General features: G+C 47.8%; 1 protein-coding gene across 1 annotated transcript; it reads left to right on the top strand.

Annotated features, from left to right (window-relative positions):
• Positions 1–15,525: 15,525 nt before the first annotated feature.
• On the top strand, positions 15,526–16,503 carry LOC123347596 (olfactory receptor 10C1-like). Its single transcript, XM_044984913.1, has one exon. The coding sequence runs from the start codon at positions 15,526–15,528 to the stop codon at positions 16,501–16,503; it is 978 nt and encodes a 325-aa protein (XP_044840848.1).
• The last annotated feature ends 2,489 nt before the right edge of the window (positions 16,504–18,992 follow it).

The raw sequence follows: 18,992 nt of genomic DNA on the forward strand, positions 1-18,992 counted from the left end.
TTCGGCCAGTCTGAGACGTTACAGAAGGGGCTTGGGTCTCGGAGTTTGGATGTGCAGCATTTCCTGATTAGAAATCCCCCTGTAGTGGTTCCAAGCTGGGCACCCGGAATTTGAGAGGTTTAACACCACTTAGGAAAATAGTGTCTCCTTCAATATGAGGAAACACAAACAAAAAAGGAAAATATTTTATTTTAAATTATTGAATTGGAACATTTTATGGGGAAACTTTACTAAGGGCAGTTTGGTATCCAGGTTCCCTATGAAAGAGAAGGGCCCCCATCCTGTGTGAGTAACTTTGAAGATTTCCCTGTCCTCTATAGCAGACATAGATGGCGAGCAATGTTTTTGTTTAACTTATCCCCCTGTTCTGAGCCAGGGAACTGCTTGTAAAGGGACCTTGACATTCTATGTACCTGGACTTGGTGGAGATGAATAAAGTTCAGCCTGTGAAATGTCTGTGACCCGTTCCTGTGGAGTCTTCACCAGCAGGTTATTTATGTTGTGACTCTGGTCACCTGACAAACTGGGTTTCTGCCCCTGTTCTATACATCAGCTGACATCGACTCTAGAAATGGGAGGTGAAACTTGCCCCTGTTCTGAAAGTGTAGGAGACGCTGAGGATCAGAACAGGGCCTCATCCCATCCAGGGCGCCTGGGAGTGGGGGGCAAGTGGGGCAATTTGCCCCGGGGGGCCCCCACGAGAATGTCAGAGGCTCCCTGTCGCATCTGCCTTCGCCTTCCCCCATCCCCCTGGTGCCTCAGCGCGCCCCGCCCAGGAGCGGCCCTGGACAGCGTTGCAGCTCGGGCAGGGCCTGAGGTCCTCCCGCTCGGAGTCGCGTGGTAAGGGGGCGGGGCTGCGAGCTCCAGCCGCCGAGTGGCAGGAGCTCCTGGACGCCGCGGCTGAGGCTCTGGGAGATGAGGAGGACGGGGTAAGCGGCATGGTCAGCCTCTCTGAGCCAGCGACCCCCTACTGCATCCCCCACAGCCCTGACCCCCCCAGCTCCAAGCCCAGCCCCTCTGAGCCGGGCACCCCCTGACCCAGAGCCCAGCTCCCCACCCAGCCCTGGGCAACAGCACTGCCACCCCCAGGCAGCGACAGCCCATTGGCACCAACCATCAAACAGTGACAGCCATTATGTAACTGCAAATGTAGACAGACCAGTAAAGCATTTAATGTTTTTAAATAATGTAATTCATGTATTTTCAAATTATTAAAAAATAATTGTTGAATGTATTTCACTGCTTATTTTTTACATTTCCAAATACATGTTACTATAGTATTGCAACTTTTTTTTATGAAAGGGCCCCCCAAAATTGCTTTGCCTCAGGCCCCCTGAATCTTCTGGGAAGCCCTGTAAAACTGCCGGGAGGTTTGTGTTACATTCACCCAGGTGCCGGGTCTCCTGTCAGAGCGGGCGGTGTCCTCGGGCTTCAGGCCGGTCATTTGCAGATACAGCTCACGCTTGGGATTATCCCTGGAGATGGTGAATCGGCCTTTCACTGAATCAGGGTAGTAGGCAGTACTTCCACGGGGGTTTATATAAGCGACCCATTCTAGTCCCTTGCCAGGAGCCTGTCAGACCCAGATCATATTGGAGCTGCTGAAGGTGAACCCGGAGGCTTTGCAGGAGAGGCAGAGAGAGTCTCCGGGCTTTTTCACATCCCCTCCGGACTCCACCAGCTGCACCTGGGACCAGACACCTGGGAATAAAGACAGGTTATAAATATCGATATGAAACCAGCGGTAACACAATATTCTTCTAACTCTTCCAGTTATTCAGAGGAGGAAAATACCTTCCAAAGTGGCTACAGCGAAAATTACAAGATGCAAAAATCCCATTTTCCCGGGTGCTGGAGGGGAAAGTTCTCAGGGACTGGCTGGTCACTGCACAGACCCAGGGGCTGCGGATTGTGTCTCCGGGTGCAGCCTGGGCAGAGAGAGGCACAGATTTAAACAGGAAACTGTCTCCCTCATTTGCATGTCCCTGCTTTATAAGAGACACACACTCCTGCTGCCAGTGATCTGACTGACTCACCCTAGTGCTCCGAGTGCAGGAGTCAGACTGTCCCGGCCTGTGTGTCTGTTCAGCGCCGGGCACAGGGTGCTGGGATCCTCCTGACACTTTCAAACCCCTGGGAGGAATAAACAGCTCCCTGCAGTGACCATATTTCCTCACCCGGGAACTAAGGGCCTGGCTATTGTGAGGTGATACTGGGGCTGGGGGTGACTCAGCTCTGGAGCCCTGTTCCACGCACAAAGGGGCCATACATAGTCCAATCAGGGGGGTCAGTGTCCGGGGAGGGGTCGTGTCCCAGGGATCCATTGGGCTGGGCCACCCGCTGGAGAGGGAAGATTCCCCATGGCGCTGGGAGGGGGGGGATTGGGGACGGAAGCCCCTTTCCCTTCCCGGCAGTGACCGGCTCCATTGAAATGATCCATGACACTAGGAACGTGATCTGAGCAAGCCTGGCTCGTGCTTTGGGCCGGGTCTGGGGCCCGCCTGTGGGTGCAGGTGGGAGAAGCTGCGGGGGAGGGGGTCGCAGTCTGAGGACAGAGTTAAGCTTTTGCAGTGGAGCCTCCCTGGGATTAGTGGGCCGAGAGCGGCGTGTCTGGGAGATTTTCTTTAGGGGGGAGTCGAGGGAGGATCAGACTACAGAGAAGGAAGATTATTCTGCACGGGTGATGTTTATATTCGTGTTTCTATTCCTGTTCCCAGTCACACGCCACTTCCCATTTACACTCGTGTTGTAAACTCGGTGGGACTGAGAGAGGTTTTATGGTCTGTGTTTGTACCGGGTTTAGGACTATGGGAGCCTAGACTGTAATTAAGAACATAAGAACGGCCAGACTGGGTCAGACCAATGGTCCATCCAGCCCAGTATCCTGTCTCCCGACAATGGCCAAAGCCAGGTGCCCCAGAGGGAATGAACAGAACAGGGAATCATCAAGTGATTCATCTCCTGTCGCCCATTCCCAGCTTCTGGAGACCCACAACCAGCACCAAATCTATCAACGCTGAGCGTCATCACCAGATCATCTACTGAGTTAATTATTAATAAGCAATAAAGTGTAGACAGAAGCTTTCTCCTGGTTGTGTCTAAAGAACTTGTGTGATACAAACGTTATGTGTTTTTAAAGGAAGTGGGAGCGAGGACTCAGATCCTTTCGCACACCCACTTCACAGCATAGTGTATAAGCCAGGAAAGTTCCCCACACTAGTGGGACCCTTCCACAACTTACATCTGTAATAGAATAGCTGGGACCAGGGCCGGCTCCAGGCACCAGCATCCCAAGCAGGTACTTGGGGTGGCAATCTGCAAGGGGTGGCAGTCCCTCTGTTTTTGCCCCCAAGCAGCGTGCCGAATTGCCGCCGCAGACAATGGGAGCAGTCCATGTGCCGTTAGGGGGGCACGCACATTTCCGCAGCGGCGGCGATTCGGCAGTAGCTTCTATGTTCAGGTGTCCGCGGTGGTGCAGTTTCCGTCTTCCGCTGCCACGGAAACGCGGGTGCCACCCGAATGGCACAGGGACTTCCCCCGCCTTCTGCAGCGACAATTCGGCACGCTGCTTGGGGTGGCAAAAACAGTAGAGCTGGCCCTGAACAGGAAATGAGCACCCAAAAGCTCTAGGCAACTTTACAAATCTCAGCCTAGATAGTGTAACATGGTCCTCCCTTGCCACAGATGGAAATGCGCTATGCGCGTAAAAACATTTACCACCAAAGTTTGACAAAAAATGAATTAAAGAATAAAATGTCACTGAGTCTCCCTGGTGTTTTTGTTCTTCCTCCACATTTCTGGGCCCTGTTTTTTGTCAAAATGTATCGTAATTCCCCTCTCTCCTTGTAACTGATTAGGTGCCCATTGCTCCCCTGACCACCCACCCAACCCTCCTGCTCTCCCCTGATGCAGGGCCCTACGCGTTCATAGACGGAGGTATATACAGTATCAGGCTTTGTTTGGAAGAATAGTTTATTTGGTCAGCCCAAAGTGATTCATGGACTTAACTCAAATTAGCTGGATATTTTCAGCAAAAAACAATCAAAATCTTTCAGGACTTAGATGCAGGGCAGCAACCCGGCCCTGTTATAACATTTAAACTTGTGGTTAGAGCACTCATGTGGGGGGGGTGCAAGACCCAAGTTCAATATCCCCCTGCCTGATGCGGGGGGAAGTCTTCAGTGTCCCACATTGCAAACAAGTGCACTGGCCTATGGCATATTCGCCGCAGAAGCTCCCTCGCTCTCTCCTCCTAAAGTGGTTCTATTGGATATAAATAATTAAATAGTCATTGAAACAGGGAGTTGAACTTCAATCTCCTGCAGCCCAAGTGTGTGTCTTAACTACCAGACTACAGAGTCATCCTTGGAGTTGCTTTTTGACCCAATGACTATTGATCCTCATCATGAATGACACTGAGTAGTCACTGGGATACGAAGAGTACGTGAGAATGACTCATAGCCTGGTAGTAAGGCTTTTATTTTCCAGAACTGCCAGAGAAATAAAAAATCAGTGGTTCACTGAGCTCTAATTGTCATTTTGTGCCACGGAACATCTGGCAGGACCGACATACACACTGACTGGGTTATCCATCGATGTCTGTCTGTCTTTTGGTTAAGACACAGGTCTGAGAATCACAACTCTTCATTTCTCTTCCTAGATCAGCCACCTACTCCCTGTAGGCCAGAAACTTTGTCACAGACTAATTCATCCTTATGTAGAGTGTGGGGTATTGCGAACTGTGTTTAAATTATAAGCTGTCACTCTGAGTGTAGGGGGATTTTCTGGTCCCACTTGCGGACTGGGCACTTCTGTACGGAAACATGCTCTGGTCGCTGTGAGTCATTCTGCATCCAGCCAGGCTAGAGTGAGGCCTCTCTGTGTTAGGGAGCAGCCTGCTTTCTCCCTCAGTTTTTATGTTCTTGCATCACATGGGTCTGAATTCTAAGAAATAAATGAACATTAACCGATATTTTTCACTCTGCCCCTTTTCTCTTAATTAACTTTAATATCCTACATCTCCACCATCCTCCTAATCCCTTCCACCACTGGGAGGCAAAGGCCTTTTCCTCCTGCTCCTCCCACCTGTTCTACGGGACTCTGATTATTGTCTACATGTTACCAAAGTCCAAATCATGGAGAGACCTGAACAAAGGGCTCCACCTCTTCTAAACAGTCCTGACTCCCCTGTTCAGTCCCCTCTTCTACAGCCTGCAAAATACAAAGCTAAAGGAGGCCCTGAGCAATTCTGTCAGTAAACTTGTGCCTTGCACATGAGTTCAGAGACTCCAAGTGAATGTATTTTTTTTTATTTAAAAGAAAGGGGGATACGTTCTGCTGGTTTAATGAGTTACAGGGGTACAGCTTAGTGGCTTCTACCTTCTTTGTGGTTTTCCTCTTGTTTAGTCAGGCTGTGGTGGTAGAAAATGAGGGTGATGTGATTGGTTTGCCTCATGAAGATCCTTCAATACACAATAAACTGCAGTGTGCACATTTCCGCCTCTGGAACTATGAGAGGTAGTTGAGAAAATCAATGTGAACCAGTAAAAAGCAGCATCGTGAATTCAGGTGGAACATTTTTTAATATGGGTCTCGAAAGTTAATTTCCACAGCCAAATACTAATGTAGGAACCCAAATGTCATGAATCCAGGATTGAAAAGCTTTCCAGGAACACTTGATTCTACCGCTTCAGCATACGTGTATTTTCAAGTAAGGCAGAGGCAGGCAAAACTCTGCATTCACATATCCCAGTTCTTCAGGGCAAAGCTGGGAGAACAAAGCCAGTCATGAAATGACGTTTTTTATTGAGGACATTTTGGGTTTTTTTCTACAGCCCCCCGAGAAAGAAGTGGATCCTCTAACCAGCTATAGAGTCACTCTGATATTTGTTGTCTTTCTTGCTGACCCAATAACTCTTCCATTAGTTATCCAGCATGTCATAAACAGATAGTTAAGGGTTAAGGTCTCTTTTACCTGTAAAGGGTTAACATGCAGTACCTGATGACCACCTGACCAGAGGACCAATCAGAGACAAGATAATTTCAAATCTCTGTGGAGGGAAGCCTTTGTCTGTGCTCTTTGTTAGAGAGTTCTCTTTTTGGATCTAAGAGAGGCCAGTCATGTCTCCAAGTTCTCCTGGAGTAGTTCCTACTATTCAATAGTGAGTATTAATTAGAAAGGCGGATTAGTCTTATAATTTGATTTCTACATTTGCAATTGTGTGTTTGCTAAAGGAAATTCTTTATTCTTGTTTGCTGTTACTTTGCTTTTACTGAGAAAGAAAGGAGGGGGGGATTCTCTCCAGAGATTAATAAATTTAGACCCTGTGTATTGTTCCATCTTGGATTACAGAGACAAGTTACTTTCTTTTTATTCTTTAATAAATCTTTTCTGTTAAGAACTTGGTTGATCTTTCCTTGGGTGGCTTCTCAGGGAAAGGGGAGGAGGGAGGAGGAGTCATCCCTCTGTATTTAGATCCCGGTATCTCTCCTAGGAAAAGGGAGGGGGGAGGAAGCAGGGGGAATGGTTTATTTCTCCTGGGTGTAAGAACTCCATAGATTTGGGGCTCTTGGGATCCCCAACGATTTTGGGGAAGGACTGTGTCCCAATCCACGTACCTGATTGGGTGGTGGCAGCTTTTACCAGATCTAAACTAGGATTTTTAGTTTAGAGGGAAACCAGTGCAGGTCCCCATTTTGGAACCCAACAGCTCTAAGTGGGGGTGAGACCTATGACACAGCATGAAACAGCTTCAACTGGAGAGACAGAGGAAGTCCCACATACCATAATATCCCATTGCCCATTGCCGAGGACACTCACCTGAGACATGTTCAAATCCTCCCTTTTCCCCTTCAACAGAGGGAAAACTTGAACCAGGATCTCTGATATCCCAGCTGAGTACCCAACCACTGGGCTAAAAGTGACAAAAGAATCCCTCCTTCCACCCCAAATTTTTGTGTGAGCTCACCTACCAGACTGGGCCTCTTAGGTGAGTTAGGGGGAGGAACTCTGGGATGTATGTGTCTGGATGCCTGATCTGAGGCCGCAGTGTGCATGTCCAGAGACAGAAACCTGGGCACCCTAGGGAATTTCACTGCAAAAACTAGGCTGCAAGTTGAGTTTAGATGCCTAAAGAGTCTGGGAGAAGCTAAGTGGATGTTTAGAGAATCCTATTGGGGTCTGATTTTGGGATTTTGGCACCTATAGTGGTTAGGAGCCAAGGTCCATTTTTTTGCATCTTGCCCTCTGCTGCTTTTGAAAATCTCACTAGGTTCCTATCTGCATCTTTATGCAAACAAATACCATTGAAACTCTGGCTCTGAGTGTTTGGAAATAAAGGACCCAGGGCTGTCATCCAGATCTCCAGCTCTGTGTGTGTGCTTTTACAGTCTGGGTTATAACTGTGCCTGTCCTCCATAGGCAGCATGGACTGGTTACAATAGAAGCACAACACATAGCAATTCTTCTGGGTTCTCCTTTTGATAGTAGTATTTTTATCACACATTATTTTGAGATGCTGGAGAACTTTGCATGTGCACAATGGCCCAGATTCTCATCTCAGGTATGCTGATGTAAATACAGAGTAATTCCCCTTACTCCAGTGGTGTATCTGTTATCAGAACCCAGCTCAGTATCTCAGCGATAAAAACACACTGGTTCAGATGCACCCCTGGTGTAACCACAGGGAAAAGAGGAGAGATACACCAGGGAACAATTTGGACCACGCTATTGAAAACTCACTGCAACTTCTTAGCAATATTTCAGAGGACATGATGCAATGGTGTTAATTAATACCCAAAGGTGCTAATTACAAATGCTCCATCACCAGTGGGATAAATTAGTGAAGACACAGTTTACAGTCCATTGAGGGATTCTTGTTTTTTGTTCATACATCAGTTATTTAAATCCCAAATTCCCCAGTTGCAAACAGGCTAGGATAAGGGGCTCAGAACAGGCAGCTTGGCTTTTCACTGATATGAATCCCGGTGCTTTTGCTACTGTCTAAATGCTGGTAAATCATGACAACAATTTCATAGCTTTGGCCATTTCCTAGTGGACAAATGTCAAAACCATAGCTCCGGCTCCAGGCCTAGGACCTGTGTGAAGCCAATAGATGGAGCGTTGATGACTTCTGTTGGAGTTTGGGCTGTTCCTCATCATTAGTTTGTTTATCACTCTATAGCCTTAGATTCGGTAGGAGTGACTATCTGTAGAGTAGTTATAGAAATGTAAGTGTCACGGACTCACAGATTGTGCCCACTCTTGGCCCCGTGCAGTCCTTGGGGGGTGCCCCTTTCAGTGCTACAGCCCATCTCAGGAATCCACTCTCTCTTGGGATCAGGCCCCTCCACCTCCTGGAGCCACATCTCTCTGAGCCTTAGCACATCTGTCTCTGCCGTGGGCCCTCAGGGAGTCCACACGCTCTGGACCCCCAGGGCCTCCTCACCCCCGAAAGGGGTTGATGCAACCCTGTTCTCTAGACCGGAGTGACTCTCAGCCAGCATAAAACAGGAGGGTTTATTGAGAGTTGAACACAGCACAGGAAACTCTCAGGGCCTCAGGCCTGGCCTCCCTCATCCCAGCACATCCCAGTCGCCCTGCAACCAAGTGGGCTCTGCCTGCTCCCCATCTCCAGCCCCGAGCCCCCCTGCTTCCCAGATGGGCCTCCCATATCCTCGGCCCCAAGCCCCGCCTCTGTCCATTGTCTTCTCTCCAGGTAAACAGGGTCGTAAACAGGATCGCCTGGGTCTCCTCTCCTGTCAGCCCTCCTCTGGCTCCTCTGGCTGGAACCGGCTGGTCAGGTCACCGGGGTGCTCTCTTCGCAGCTTATTGTCCTCTCAATGGCCAGAACCTGCTGAGTCTCCTAAGCTGGGTCTCCAAGTCATCACCAGGTCATGAGTCGCTGGGGTCTCCATCCTCCAGGTCATCGGCCAGGATCCTGAGTTCCCTCTCCGGTCCTCTGTAACAACAAACTCCCTCTCCCCTCACCTCATTAAACACCCGGGAACACTGAGTCCTCCTCCCTCTGCATGCAACCCACTGGAAAACACAGAAAACCCCAAGAAAACCCCCCACTTCATCACAGTAAGTGTATAGAGTGACTAACCAGCTAATTAACACCACCCAAAAAATGGTACTACTTAAACACTCGAGCATATTCATTAATAATCAGAAGACACTCCAAAATTCATGATTCTTTATGTCTGAGATTTTTCAAAGAAAACAAGGGGAATTAGGTGCCCAACTGCCATAAAAATCACTCCGAATTGGGCTTCTAACTCCCATAGGTCCCTTTAAAATCAAAGGTGGTTTGATGGGTAAACATCATATTATGTTTATTCACAGAGTTCCTCCGGATAACAAGAACAATGTAAGGTCTTCTAGAGTTATTTTTTTCTGGGTAGCATTATTTCTTATTTTATAACACACACAGGTATGCTAAAATCTTAACAGAAAATTACTATTCCATAATAAATGAGTTTCCAATCCCAATGCATGACGCTTCAAGATACATCAAAACTTCAGCAATCATATGATATACATCAGTGATAAAATGCTTGACATTTCTTACCTAGATGAGGTTTACTTGGGCTTGGGTCTATTTACCTCATCTGAATAACTTTTGTTTTACATTGGTTTAAATTAGAGGGGAATCTGGACAGTTGACTTGAGAGAACTTTTCATAGAAACAAACATTTTAAGGTCAGTAGAGGCCATTAGGATAATCCCATCTGTAGAATCTCAGCTGGTGTTTCCTGAATGAAACCCAGCAAGTTCAGCTGAATATGAGGATACTTTTCAGGGAGATATCTCATCTCTCTGGAAGGTGTTCCCAGAGATAATTCACAGATTCCAGGGCCAGAAAGGACCACTGTGATCATCTGGTCAGCTCTCATGTAGAGAACAGGCCAAAGAACTTTCTCCAAAATAATTCCTTTTGAACTAGGGCAGACCTTAAAAAAAAACAATTTGGGTCAACGATTTTCCTGTCTCTGTTATTTTCCCTTTGGAATCAGTTGTTTTCCATGACTTCCTCTTTGAGGTTAGTAAAAAGACTGCCCTTGTACTGTTGTTTTTCCTTTCTAAAAATAAATATTCACTTTCCTTATGTAATAATTTCAAATTCCCACCAGCAGACTATCAAGGGAGATTACATCATTTCATATGAAGGAGAAATTACCAAACAGGAGAGATGCTAATTTCCATGAAAGGGAATAACAACAAAATACACCAAGAACTGCAGCACGACTGAGACATCCGGGAAGGAACCCAAAACTCAGTTTACTGAGATAATTGAAGACTATGAATAGTAGAAGAGAATGGAAAGTGCAGTGCAAAGACTGTAATCTGGTCTCACAAAAGGTGATGGAAGGGTTAGGGTTAGGGTATGGCTGGCAATAGATCATCTGTGTGAAAGAGAAAGCAGTGCAGTTACAATGAAATAATCTGATTTAGAAATGAAAAAATCCTGCTCAGGCATCCACCATGTCAGGAAGAATAGGATTCCTTGTTCAATCCAGGGGCAAAGTCAATGAAGGTAGATGGTGTGACACTGCTCCCCGTATTCTTCACAGGGATATGATTATGACATGATTATAACATAAATATGATGCATTTTGTGCAAGATGGATCATTGAAGGTGTCATTGGAAAAGCTATGATTTGCTGAATATGATTATCCTATTTGTATACATGTATCATTTTTGTATCTGAAGTTATGAATGTTGACTATGGCTATGGCTACACTTACAAATTTGCAGCGCTGCAGCAGGGTGTGAAAACACACCCTCTCCAGCGCTGCAAATTGCGGCGCTGCAAAGCGCCAGTGTGGTCAAAGCCCCAGCGCTGGGAGCACGGCTCCCAGCACTGTACGTTATTCCCCACAGGGAGGTGGAGTACGGACAGCGCTGGGAGAGCTCTCTCCCAGTGCTGGCGTTTTGACTACACTTAGCGCTTGGCAGCGCTTTGAAGTGCAAGTGTAGCCATAGCCTGTGTATCTGTATTTCAAATGTAGTTACATCTGGGTAACATCCACTAGTGTAGATGCTTTCAGTCTAGAGAGCTGGTTGGGAAGAGTGTATTCAGGGTAATGAGCCATTAGGGAAAACAATTGGCCTTAGGAGAAGCTTATCTCCCCCCGGTGAGCCTTCTGAGAACACTCCAGAGAGCCTGTAAGTAATGGTAGCCATGACTCTACCAGGGCAGGTGACCAGACCACGTGACTCTGGACTCCATCTTGGGACATCTGTATTTTTCCACAAATTGGTCTGGGAATGAAGTTTTGAAACAAAGGGTTCCCGCCCTATGCTAAAGCTATATAAGGCAGGGAGCGATATCATGCCACACAAGAGGATTCCTGGAGAGACCTGAGGAACAAAGACTGAACTGAGGGAAGTGCTGGACCCAGGTTAAAGAGATTTCTAGCCTGCGTATGGAAACCTGAGAAACCTAAGCTGCAAAGCAAATGCAGGTTGTGCCTTGAGAATCTGCCAGACTGCTGGTAACATCAGTCAGGGTGAGAAACTGCCTCATTCATAGTCAATCTAACTAGTGTGTTAAGCCGAGTTTGAATTTTTGTTTATTTGCTGGTAATCTGCTTTGATCTGTTTCCTATCCCTAATAATCACTTTTGTAGTTAATAAACTTGTTTGTAGTTTAACTTAAACCAGTGTGCCTTTAACTGAAGTGCCTGGGGGGAAATCTCAGCTTGGTTAGCACAAGTGTGCATATTCCCCTCCACAGTCAGGGAGAGAGAACAGGGTAACAAATTCATACTGGTCGGTGTTTTGACCAGGGCAGGGTGGTACAGCTCTGGGGTCCTAGGCTGGGAAGCTGGTGGTTATCTTGTCTGTAGCTTCTCTACTGTTGGTTCATGCAGTTGCTGATCAGAGAGCCTGCATGTAACTGCAGCTGGGTGGGTCCCTACCTGTGTGAATGCTGGAGGAGGTGTGAGAAAGAGCCCAGACTGGAGGGTCAGTGGGCTCAGTGGAATCCTTGCTCCAGGTAGCATGCCAGGGGGAACCAATCACAGATGGGTTATAGCAAAACATGCCTAAGACAGAGCAATGAATGGTTCTCAGATCTAGAACATAAGAACAGACAAACTGGGTCAGACCAAAGGTGCATCTAGCCCAGTATCCTGTTTCCTGACAGTGGCCAGTTCCAGGTGCTCCAGAGGGAATGAACAGAACAGGGAATCATCAAGTGATCCATTCCCTGTTGCACATCACCTTTTTAATCTACCATATTATTACTGGTTTATAGAAATAAGTGGAGGGAGGGATAGCTCAGTGGTTTGAGCATTGGCCTGCTTAAACCCAGGGCTGTGAGTTCAATCCTTGAGGGGGTCACTTAGGGATCTGGGGCAAAAATTGGTCCTGCTAGCAAAGGCAGGGGCTGGACTTGATGACCTTTCTAGGTCCCTTCCAGTTCTAGGAGATTGGTATATCTCCAATAGTTAAAAAAAAAACACTTGACTGACATTAGTTATCTGGTTTCTTGAATATATTTGATAATGAACCAAAGTGGGTGAAGGGATTTACTACACAATTCATCAACACTAAGTAAAATTGTATTGGTTGCAATATAATTAAAGCAAATTAGAGAATGGGATCTGTTGGACTGGGTTTGTGCACATCACCAGATCCATACTTCACAGCACCAACCAGCCCCCTACTGGGTAAGTTGTCACCCTGTTAGGAGATGCAAAATCATTCTTTATCTCCCTATGCTTCATACGCTCCAGCATCTTGTATCTTATAACCATGAGCCAGATCCAAAGTCCTTTGTCATTAAGGAAAAGACTCTCAGTCCTTGACTACAAGGGGGTTTGTTTCAGGCCCCAGATAGGCAAAGGCATCAGTTATTTTCTCCACTTCTGCAATGGGTAGGATCCATGTCTCCCCTGCCCACTCGCACAATACACTATCATAGAATACATTGGCGTTTTATAATACAGCAATACAGATACGTTCCCTGTCACCCATTCCCAGCTTCTGGCAAACAGAGGCTAGGGACACCATCCCTGCCCAGCCTGGTTAACAGCCATTGATGGACCTGTCCACCATGCATTTATTTAGTGTATTGGCTCCTTGAGTGTGTATTTTATTTTTTACCATGTGAGTTTTATTGCTTGTAAACATTTTGAAACAAAATAGTCGTGTGTGTGTGTGTGTGTGCGCGCGCGCGCGCTTTTCTGGATTTCCATTTTGCTTTTGCTTTCAGTGTACCATTGCCATGCCTGGTATAGACATAGTTTATAGGGGCACAGCGGAAGGCAGTGGCTGAAGAGAACAGAAGGTACAATTATCGATACATCAAGACGTGCAGATTTCAGACTTATTTGCTCTGATATCTTTGCTTTAACAGCAAGGAACTGCTACTCCTCTTTAAACATACACCTCTACCCCGATCAGGGGCAGCTCTAGGATTTCCGCTGCCCCAAGCACGGCGGGACGCCGCGGGGGGTGCTCTGGCAGTCGCCGGTCCCGCGGCTGCGGTGGACCTCCCGCAGACATGCCTGCGGAGGGTCCGCTGGTCCCGTGGCTCTGGTGGACCTCCCACAGGCATGCCTGCGGATGCTCCACTGAAGCCGTGGGACCAGCAGACCCTCCGCAGGCATGCCTGCGGGAGGTCCACCGGAGCCGCCTGCCGCCCTCCCGCGGGATGCCGCCCCAAGCACGCGCTTGGCGCGCTGGGGTCTGGAGCTGGCCCTGACCCCGATATAACGCTGTCCTCATGAGCCAAAAAACCTTACCTCATTATAGGTGAAACTGCGTTATATCGAACTTGCATTGATCAGGGGCGGCTCCAGGCACCAGCACGCCAAGCACGTGCTTGGGGCGGCAAGCCGCAGGAGGTGCTCTGCTGGTGCTGCGAGGGCGGCAGACAGGCTGCCTTCCATGGCTTGCCTGCAGGGGGTCCGCTGGTCCCGTGGCTTCGAAGGACCTCCCACAGGCACACTGCTGAAGGCAGCCTGCCTGCCGTGCTTGCGGGCGGCAAAATGCCTAGGCCGCCCCTGCCCAAGCCCTGCCCCCCCAGCACTGCGCCACCGAAACACGCCCCCCCCCAGCCCCACCCCGCCGAACTTGGGGCGCCAACTCCGGAGCAGGGCAGCACTTTCAGGGATTCGGGAGCAATTCGGCGGAGGGTCCCTCACTCCCGCTCAGAGCGAAGGACCTCCCGCTGAATTGCCGCAGATCGCAATTGCAGCTTTTTTTTTTTTTTTTGGACTGCTTGGGGCGGCAAAACCCCTGGAGCCGGCCCTGGCTTTGATCCACCGGAGTGCTCAGGCCTGCCCCCCTGGAGCGCTGCTTTACCGTGTTATATCTGAATTCGTGTTATATTGGAGTAGAAGTGTATCTGTATTTTATTGCTCATAACATTTGGAGAAATAAACAATCTCTCTCTCTCTCTCACTCACTCTCTCTGTATTTTAACTCATTCTGTCTATATATTTCTTTCTTTTTCTCTGGTTTTTCATTTTTCTCCAAGCACATTCTCCCTTCTGGATAAAAATGACTCTCTTCTTTCTCTCTTCATGAGTTTTCATTTTTATTTCACTTACATTTCTTTATATGCAGATGGATTCCAATCTCAGTTGCTCTTGTGTAAATCCACATGAAACTGATGCAACTGAACCTGGTGTAATTGTGTACAGGAAATTGCCGGTAGTGTGTGTTTAGGAGCGGTTGTGGTGGGGTCTTTTTTTTTGGATGTTTGTTTCTCAGCCGCATCTATCAAATGGTGCAAATTTGTCTTTGAATCTGCTCTGATAGAGGACACCTGGATAGACCTTCGTGCAAACTTCGGCCTCTTCGGTGTTTCAGTATGTGCCTTACGGGGTGTGTTTATACTGCATGTGGCAAGTGTAATTCCCTGCTCCGGCAAACCTACACACTCCATCTTTGACTGAGCTACTGAGCTTTGTGCTAAAAATAGCCTCCACAGCAGAGACTAGCTGCCCGAGCCCGATCTCATCTGATGAGATCCTAGGTACATACACAGGTGGCCATCCCAAGCCGCTGTATGTGCTGCCGTGTTCTCACTGCTAAATTTATCCTGCTAGCTTGATCCAAGCTAGTGCATGTCCATCTACCCAAGCTGGGAATTACACCTCCTAGATGCAGGGCAGATGTACCCGTGGTTGAACTCTAAATATTTTTCATTTCCAAGCTATTGATTTTTTATGTCTTCTAGATTTCTTGATATGGCACCGATAGGATAAAGATATTTCAAACTCCCAGCCTAAAAGTCTTTCTTTAAAGTTCAAGAGAGATTCAAGGAGGTAGAAGGAGCATTACTGCAATTCAATAGGGTTCCATGCTCTTGGTACACCTATATTGGAAGCTCAGCCTCTTAATTATATGAGTCTTCCTCTGTTTAGTGACAGCTTCACTTTTCCGGTAGAGAGATGCCGTGGTACGAGGTTACCCGCTCTTGGTTTCACCGAGTGTAATCGGCAGCACAACCTGACTGTGTGCACTCCATCAACACTTAATGATTTTCTTCTTCTAGATACGTATAATGGAAAAAGGAGAAGGAAGAAACCAAACACCCATCCTGGAATTCATCCTCTTAGGATTTGGGAATGTCCCTGAACTGCAGCCCCTTCTCTTCCTCGTGTTTCTAGTGATCTATGTTGTGACCGTGGTAGGGAACATCCTCATTCTTGTGCTAGTTGTGGCTGATCAGCACCTTCACACCCCCATGTACTTCTTCCTGGGGAACTTGTCCTTCCTGGAGATCTGCTACAGCTCCACCTTGCTACCCAGGCTGCTGGCCAGTCTCCTGACTGGAGACAGAACCATTTCTATTAAGGGCTGCTTTGTGCAAACATATTTCTTTGGTATCCTGTCAGCTACAGAATGTCTGCTGCTAGCGGCAATGTCTTATGATCGGTATTTAGCGATATGCAATCCACTCCGCTATGCTGCTCTGATGAATGGCAGGATTTGTTGCCAGCTAGTCACAGGGTCCTGGATAAGTAGCTTTCTAGCCTGCACCACAATAAATATTTTCTTGTTCGAATCAAAGTTTTGTGATTCAAAAGAAATTGACCTTTTCTTTTGTGATTTTTCACCGGTGATAAAGCTGTCCTGTGGCGACACCCAGGCTGTGCAACTGCTGACATTTATTGTCTCTGCCATAGGGACATTTGTGCCCTTTCTACTGGTCCTGACATCCTACATTCGTATCATCGCCACCATCCTGAGAATCCCGTCCACCACAGGGAGGCAAAAGGCCTTTTCCACCTGCTCCTCTCACCTCATTGTGGTTATAGTTTATTATGGGACGCTGATTACTGTCTATGTGGTTCCAACAGCCGACAGTCACAAGGTCCTACACAAACTAGTCTCTGTCTTCTACACAGTCCTGACTCCCATGATCAATCCTGTCATCTACAGCCTGAGAAACAAGGAGGTCAATGAGGCCCTGAGAAAAGCTATTCTTAAACTAGTTGCTTTCAGAAACAGGCATAGAACCTTAAACAACAATTTTTAGCATACAGTAAAATAGAGATGAACTGATATAATTTTTTAGACATGGCCCATCTGAGTCCTTGAGAACAGGATTTCCCCTCATTGACCTTACTTCAACTTTCTTTCTTTCGTTCGTTCTTTCTATAAATAAACCTTTAGATTTTAGATACTAAGGGACTGACATCACTGTGATTTTTGGGTAAGATCTAAGTTATATATTGACCTGGGTGTGTAGCTGGTCCTTTGGGATCAGAAGAACCTATTATTTGATGAGACTGGTTGTAAAAAACCACACACCTCTGAATCCAGTGGTTTTGGTGGTGATTTGAGAACTGGAATGCCCAAGGAAACTGCTTTTATGGCTTATTGTTAGCCAGTGCGGTGAAACAGGAGTTTACTTTCCTTGCTGGTTTAGTATATCCCATGGGGGATTAACCGCCAGGTTTGGGTTGTGTTTGCCCTATTTCTCAGCCGTTCGTCCTGGATTTGGTATCCCCAGTTGTGACCCACTGAGGCGCTGTTAGTGTCTCTCCAACGGAGCAGGGGCTAATGCAGAATGGGCTGGGCAAATAGGATCAATTGATGTAATGTACAGGCTGGGACAGAAGCCGTGAGATCGTCCTGGGAATCTGTTGCAAGAGGAGCTGATGTGGTGGGGAGGGAAATCAGAGACTGGTAGGACTGGAAGGGACCATGGGAGGGCCTGTAGTCCAGTTCCCGGCACTCATGGCAGGGCTAAGTGTTACCTAGACCATCCCTCACAGGAGTTCGTTTCAGGCATCAGAGACCGAGAAATCCCTTCAGTGAGCGGGGAGGGGGCTGGGCATGGAGAGAAGATGCATCGTCAGGGCTGTGTTGTGATTACAGAGGCGAGGGGCCCTCGGCTAGGAATGAACAGTCCAGCTACTGCGGTGGGTGTGTCACTGGCCCTGCTGTGTGACCCTGGGAAGTCATTTCCCCAGGCGGTGCCTCCCCTTCCCCTTTGTCTGTGCAGACTGTGAGCTCTTCAGGGCAGGGACAGAAAGCAGGTGCCCAGGGCAGTGACCCCTTCTCGGCTGGGGAGTGAGGGCACTAATGTCATATTCACAATCACAGCAACTCCCATTTTCCCATTATTCACACAAGGATCGATAATACATTTACTCCTGTAGGGAAAGGGGCTGAAACCTACTCAGGGTCATGTGTCAATGTGCGACATTTCATCTCCCGAGCTGGTGAATCTGGCAGGGTGATGGCGCATCCAGGTCCTTTCTAGGGTTCTCTATTCTGTTCTACTCTAGTCTAGTCTAGTCTCTGCACGTTCCGATACAGAGGTTACCACAGCATCTGGGCGCCTCCCTGTGCATTGCTCTCACTCATCTTGCAGTTCCTATCACTGCGTGAGGTTTCACAAATTCCCATTTCCCTGTCCCAGCCCTATGCACAGTGACATCACCAGTTCTTCCAGCGAGGCTCAGTAGTGAACCCTGAGGTGTGAACGGCAGCGGAGTGGGAGGGAAACAGCGGGGGATGGGAGCACACGGTGAGAGTTGGGGTTTGCCGGTGATTTCTTTGTTTAACCCTTAGTCCTGCAATAAGAAGTGACAATGTTTTCACTGCTTTTCTGCAATATCAGGATATCGACTGCTTGTGTGAACGTTATGACACCTTCACTGTTACAGATTCTCTCTGCTTCTCTATTCCTACTGTTGTCAGAGTGTTACCGGTGTGGTGCTCTGCTTTCTCCTTGTTGATATCACTCGGCTGCATGCGTGAGTTCCCTCTGTGTGCTGCCCCAGCTCTGCAGATAGCTGACACAGCAGACCCGACGAGAACCCCCAATAACCACAGAGTCCAGTAAGATGCAAAGCCACGTCGGCTAGGTTTATTGCGACCTCGGACACAATGGCAGTTCCCTGTAGGTTTCTTAGCCTAATTCAGGGCATACTACGAGAAAGTGCCTCTTGGCAATGGACCCAGCTCAGTCAGTGGCGGGACTTTCCACTGCCCCCTAGGCCGGACAAAGACACCACCCCAGAGATGCATTCTTATACACAGATACAAACAAGTTACACATCACTCCTGACGTATTGAGGGGCCACCCCTCTACACAGCAAGGTTCAACCTTTCTACATATTTAGGTGCCGCCTTCTACCTTGTATATGTTGGTTCAAACAAAACAACTCTATCCATCATATTACCCTTTTGCCCCTGTCATTGGGATGGGCCAGCCTGTTCTTGTTATCTGTGTGGAATGTGCAAGTATGTAAATGTTCAGTACCTTTTAGGTACGTATCAGCCCTTTCCTTGCCAGCTTCTGTGAGCAGGGCCTGCCTCTGGCTCACAGCTTCACTTTGCTTTATGTTAGCAAAGTCTTGACTATTACTTTAGTTCAGGCCTCAGGCCTCATACCGGGCCTCTGATACCAAGGTTTATATCTTAGGGCCTCCTCTTACTACACCTGCCTGTGTCCCTCTTAGGAAAACGAGAACATTAAATGTCCTGGATGTGTGTATAGAAACCGCTTCCCAT

Source organism: Mauremys mutica, chromosome 13, assembly GCF_020497125.1.
Source record: "Mauremys mutica isolate MM-2020 ecotype Southern chromosome 13, ASM2049712v1, whole genome shotgun sequence".
NCBI lineage: Eukaryota > Metazoa > Chordata > Testudines > Geoemydidae > Mauremys > Mauremys mutica.

What these genes read in the sequence shown, in the direction of transcription:
- LOC123347596 (XM_044984913.1), top strand. Translation starts at nt 15,526, where the DNA reads ATGGAAAAAGGAGAAGGAAGAAACCAAACACCCATCCTGGAATTCATC.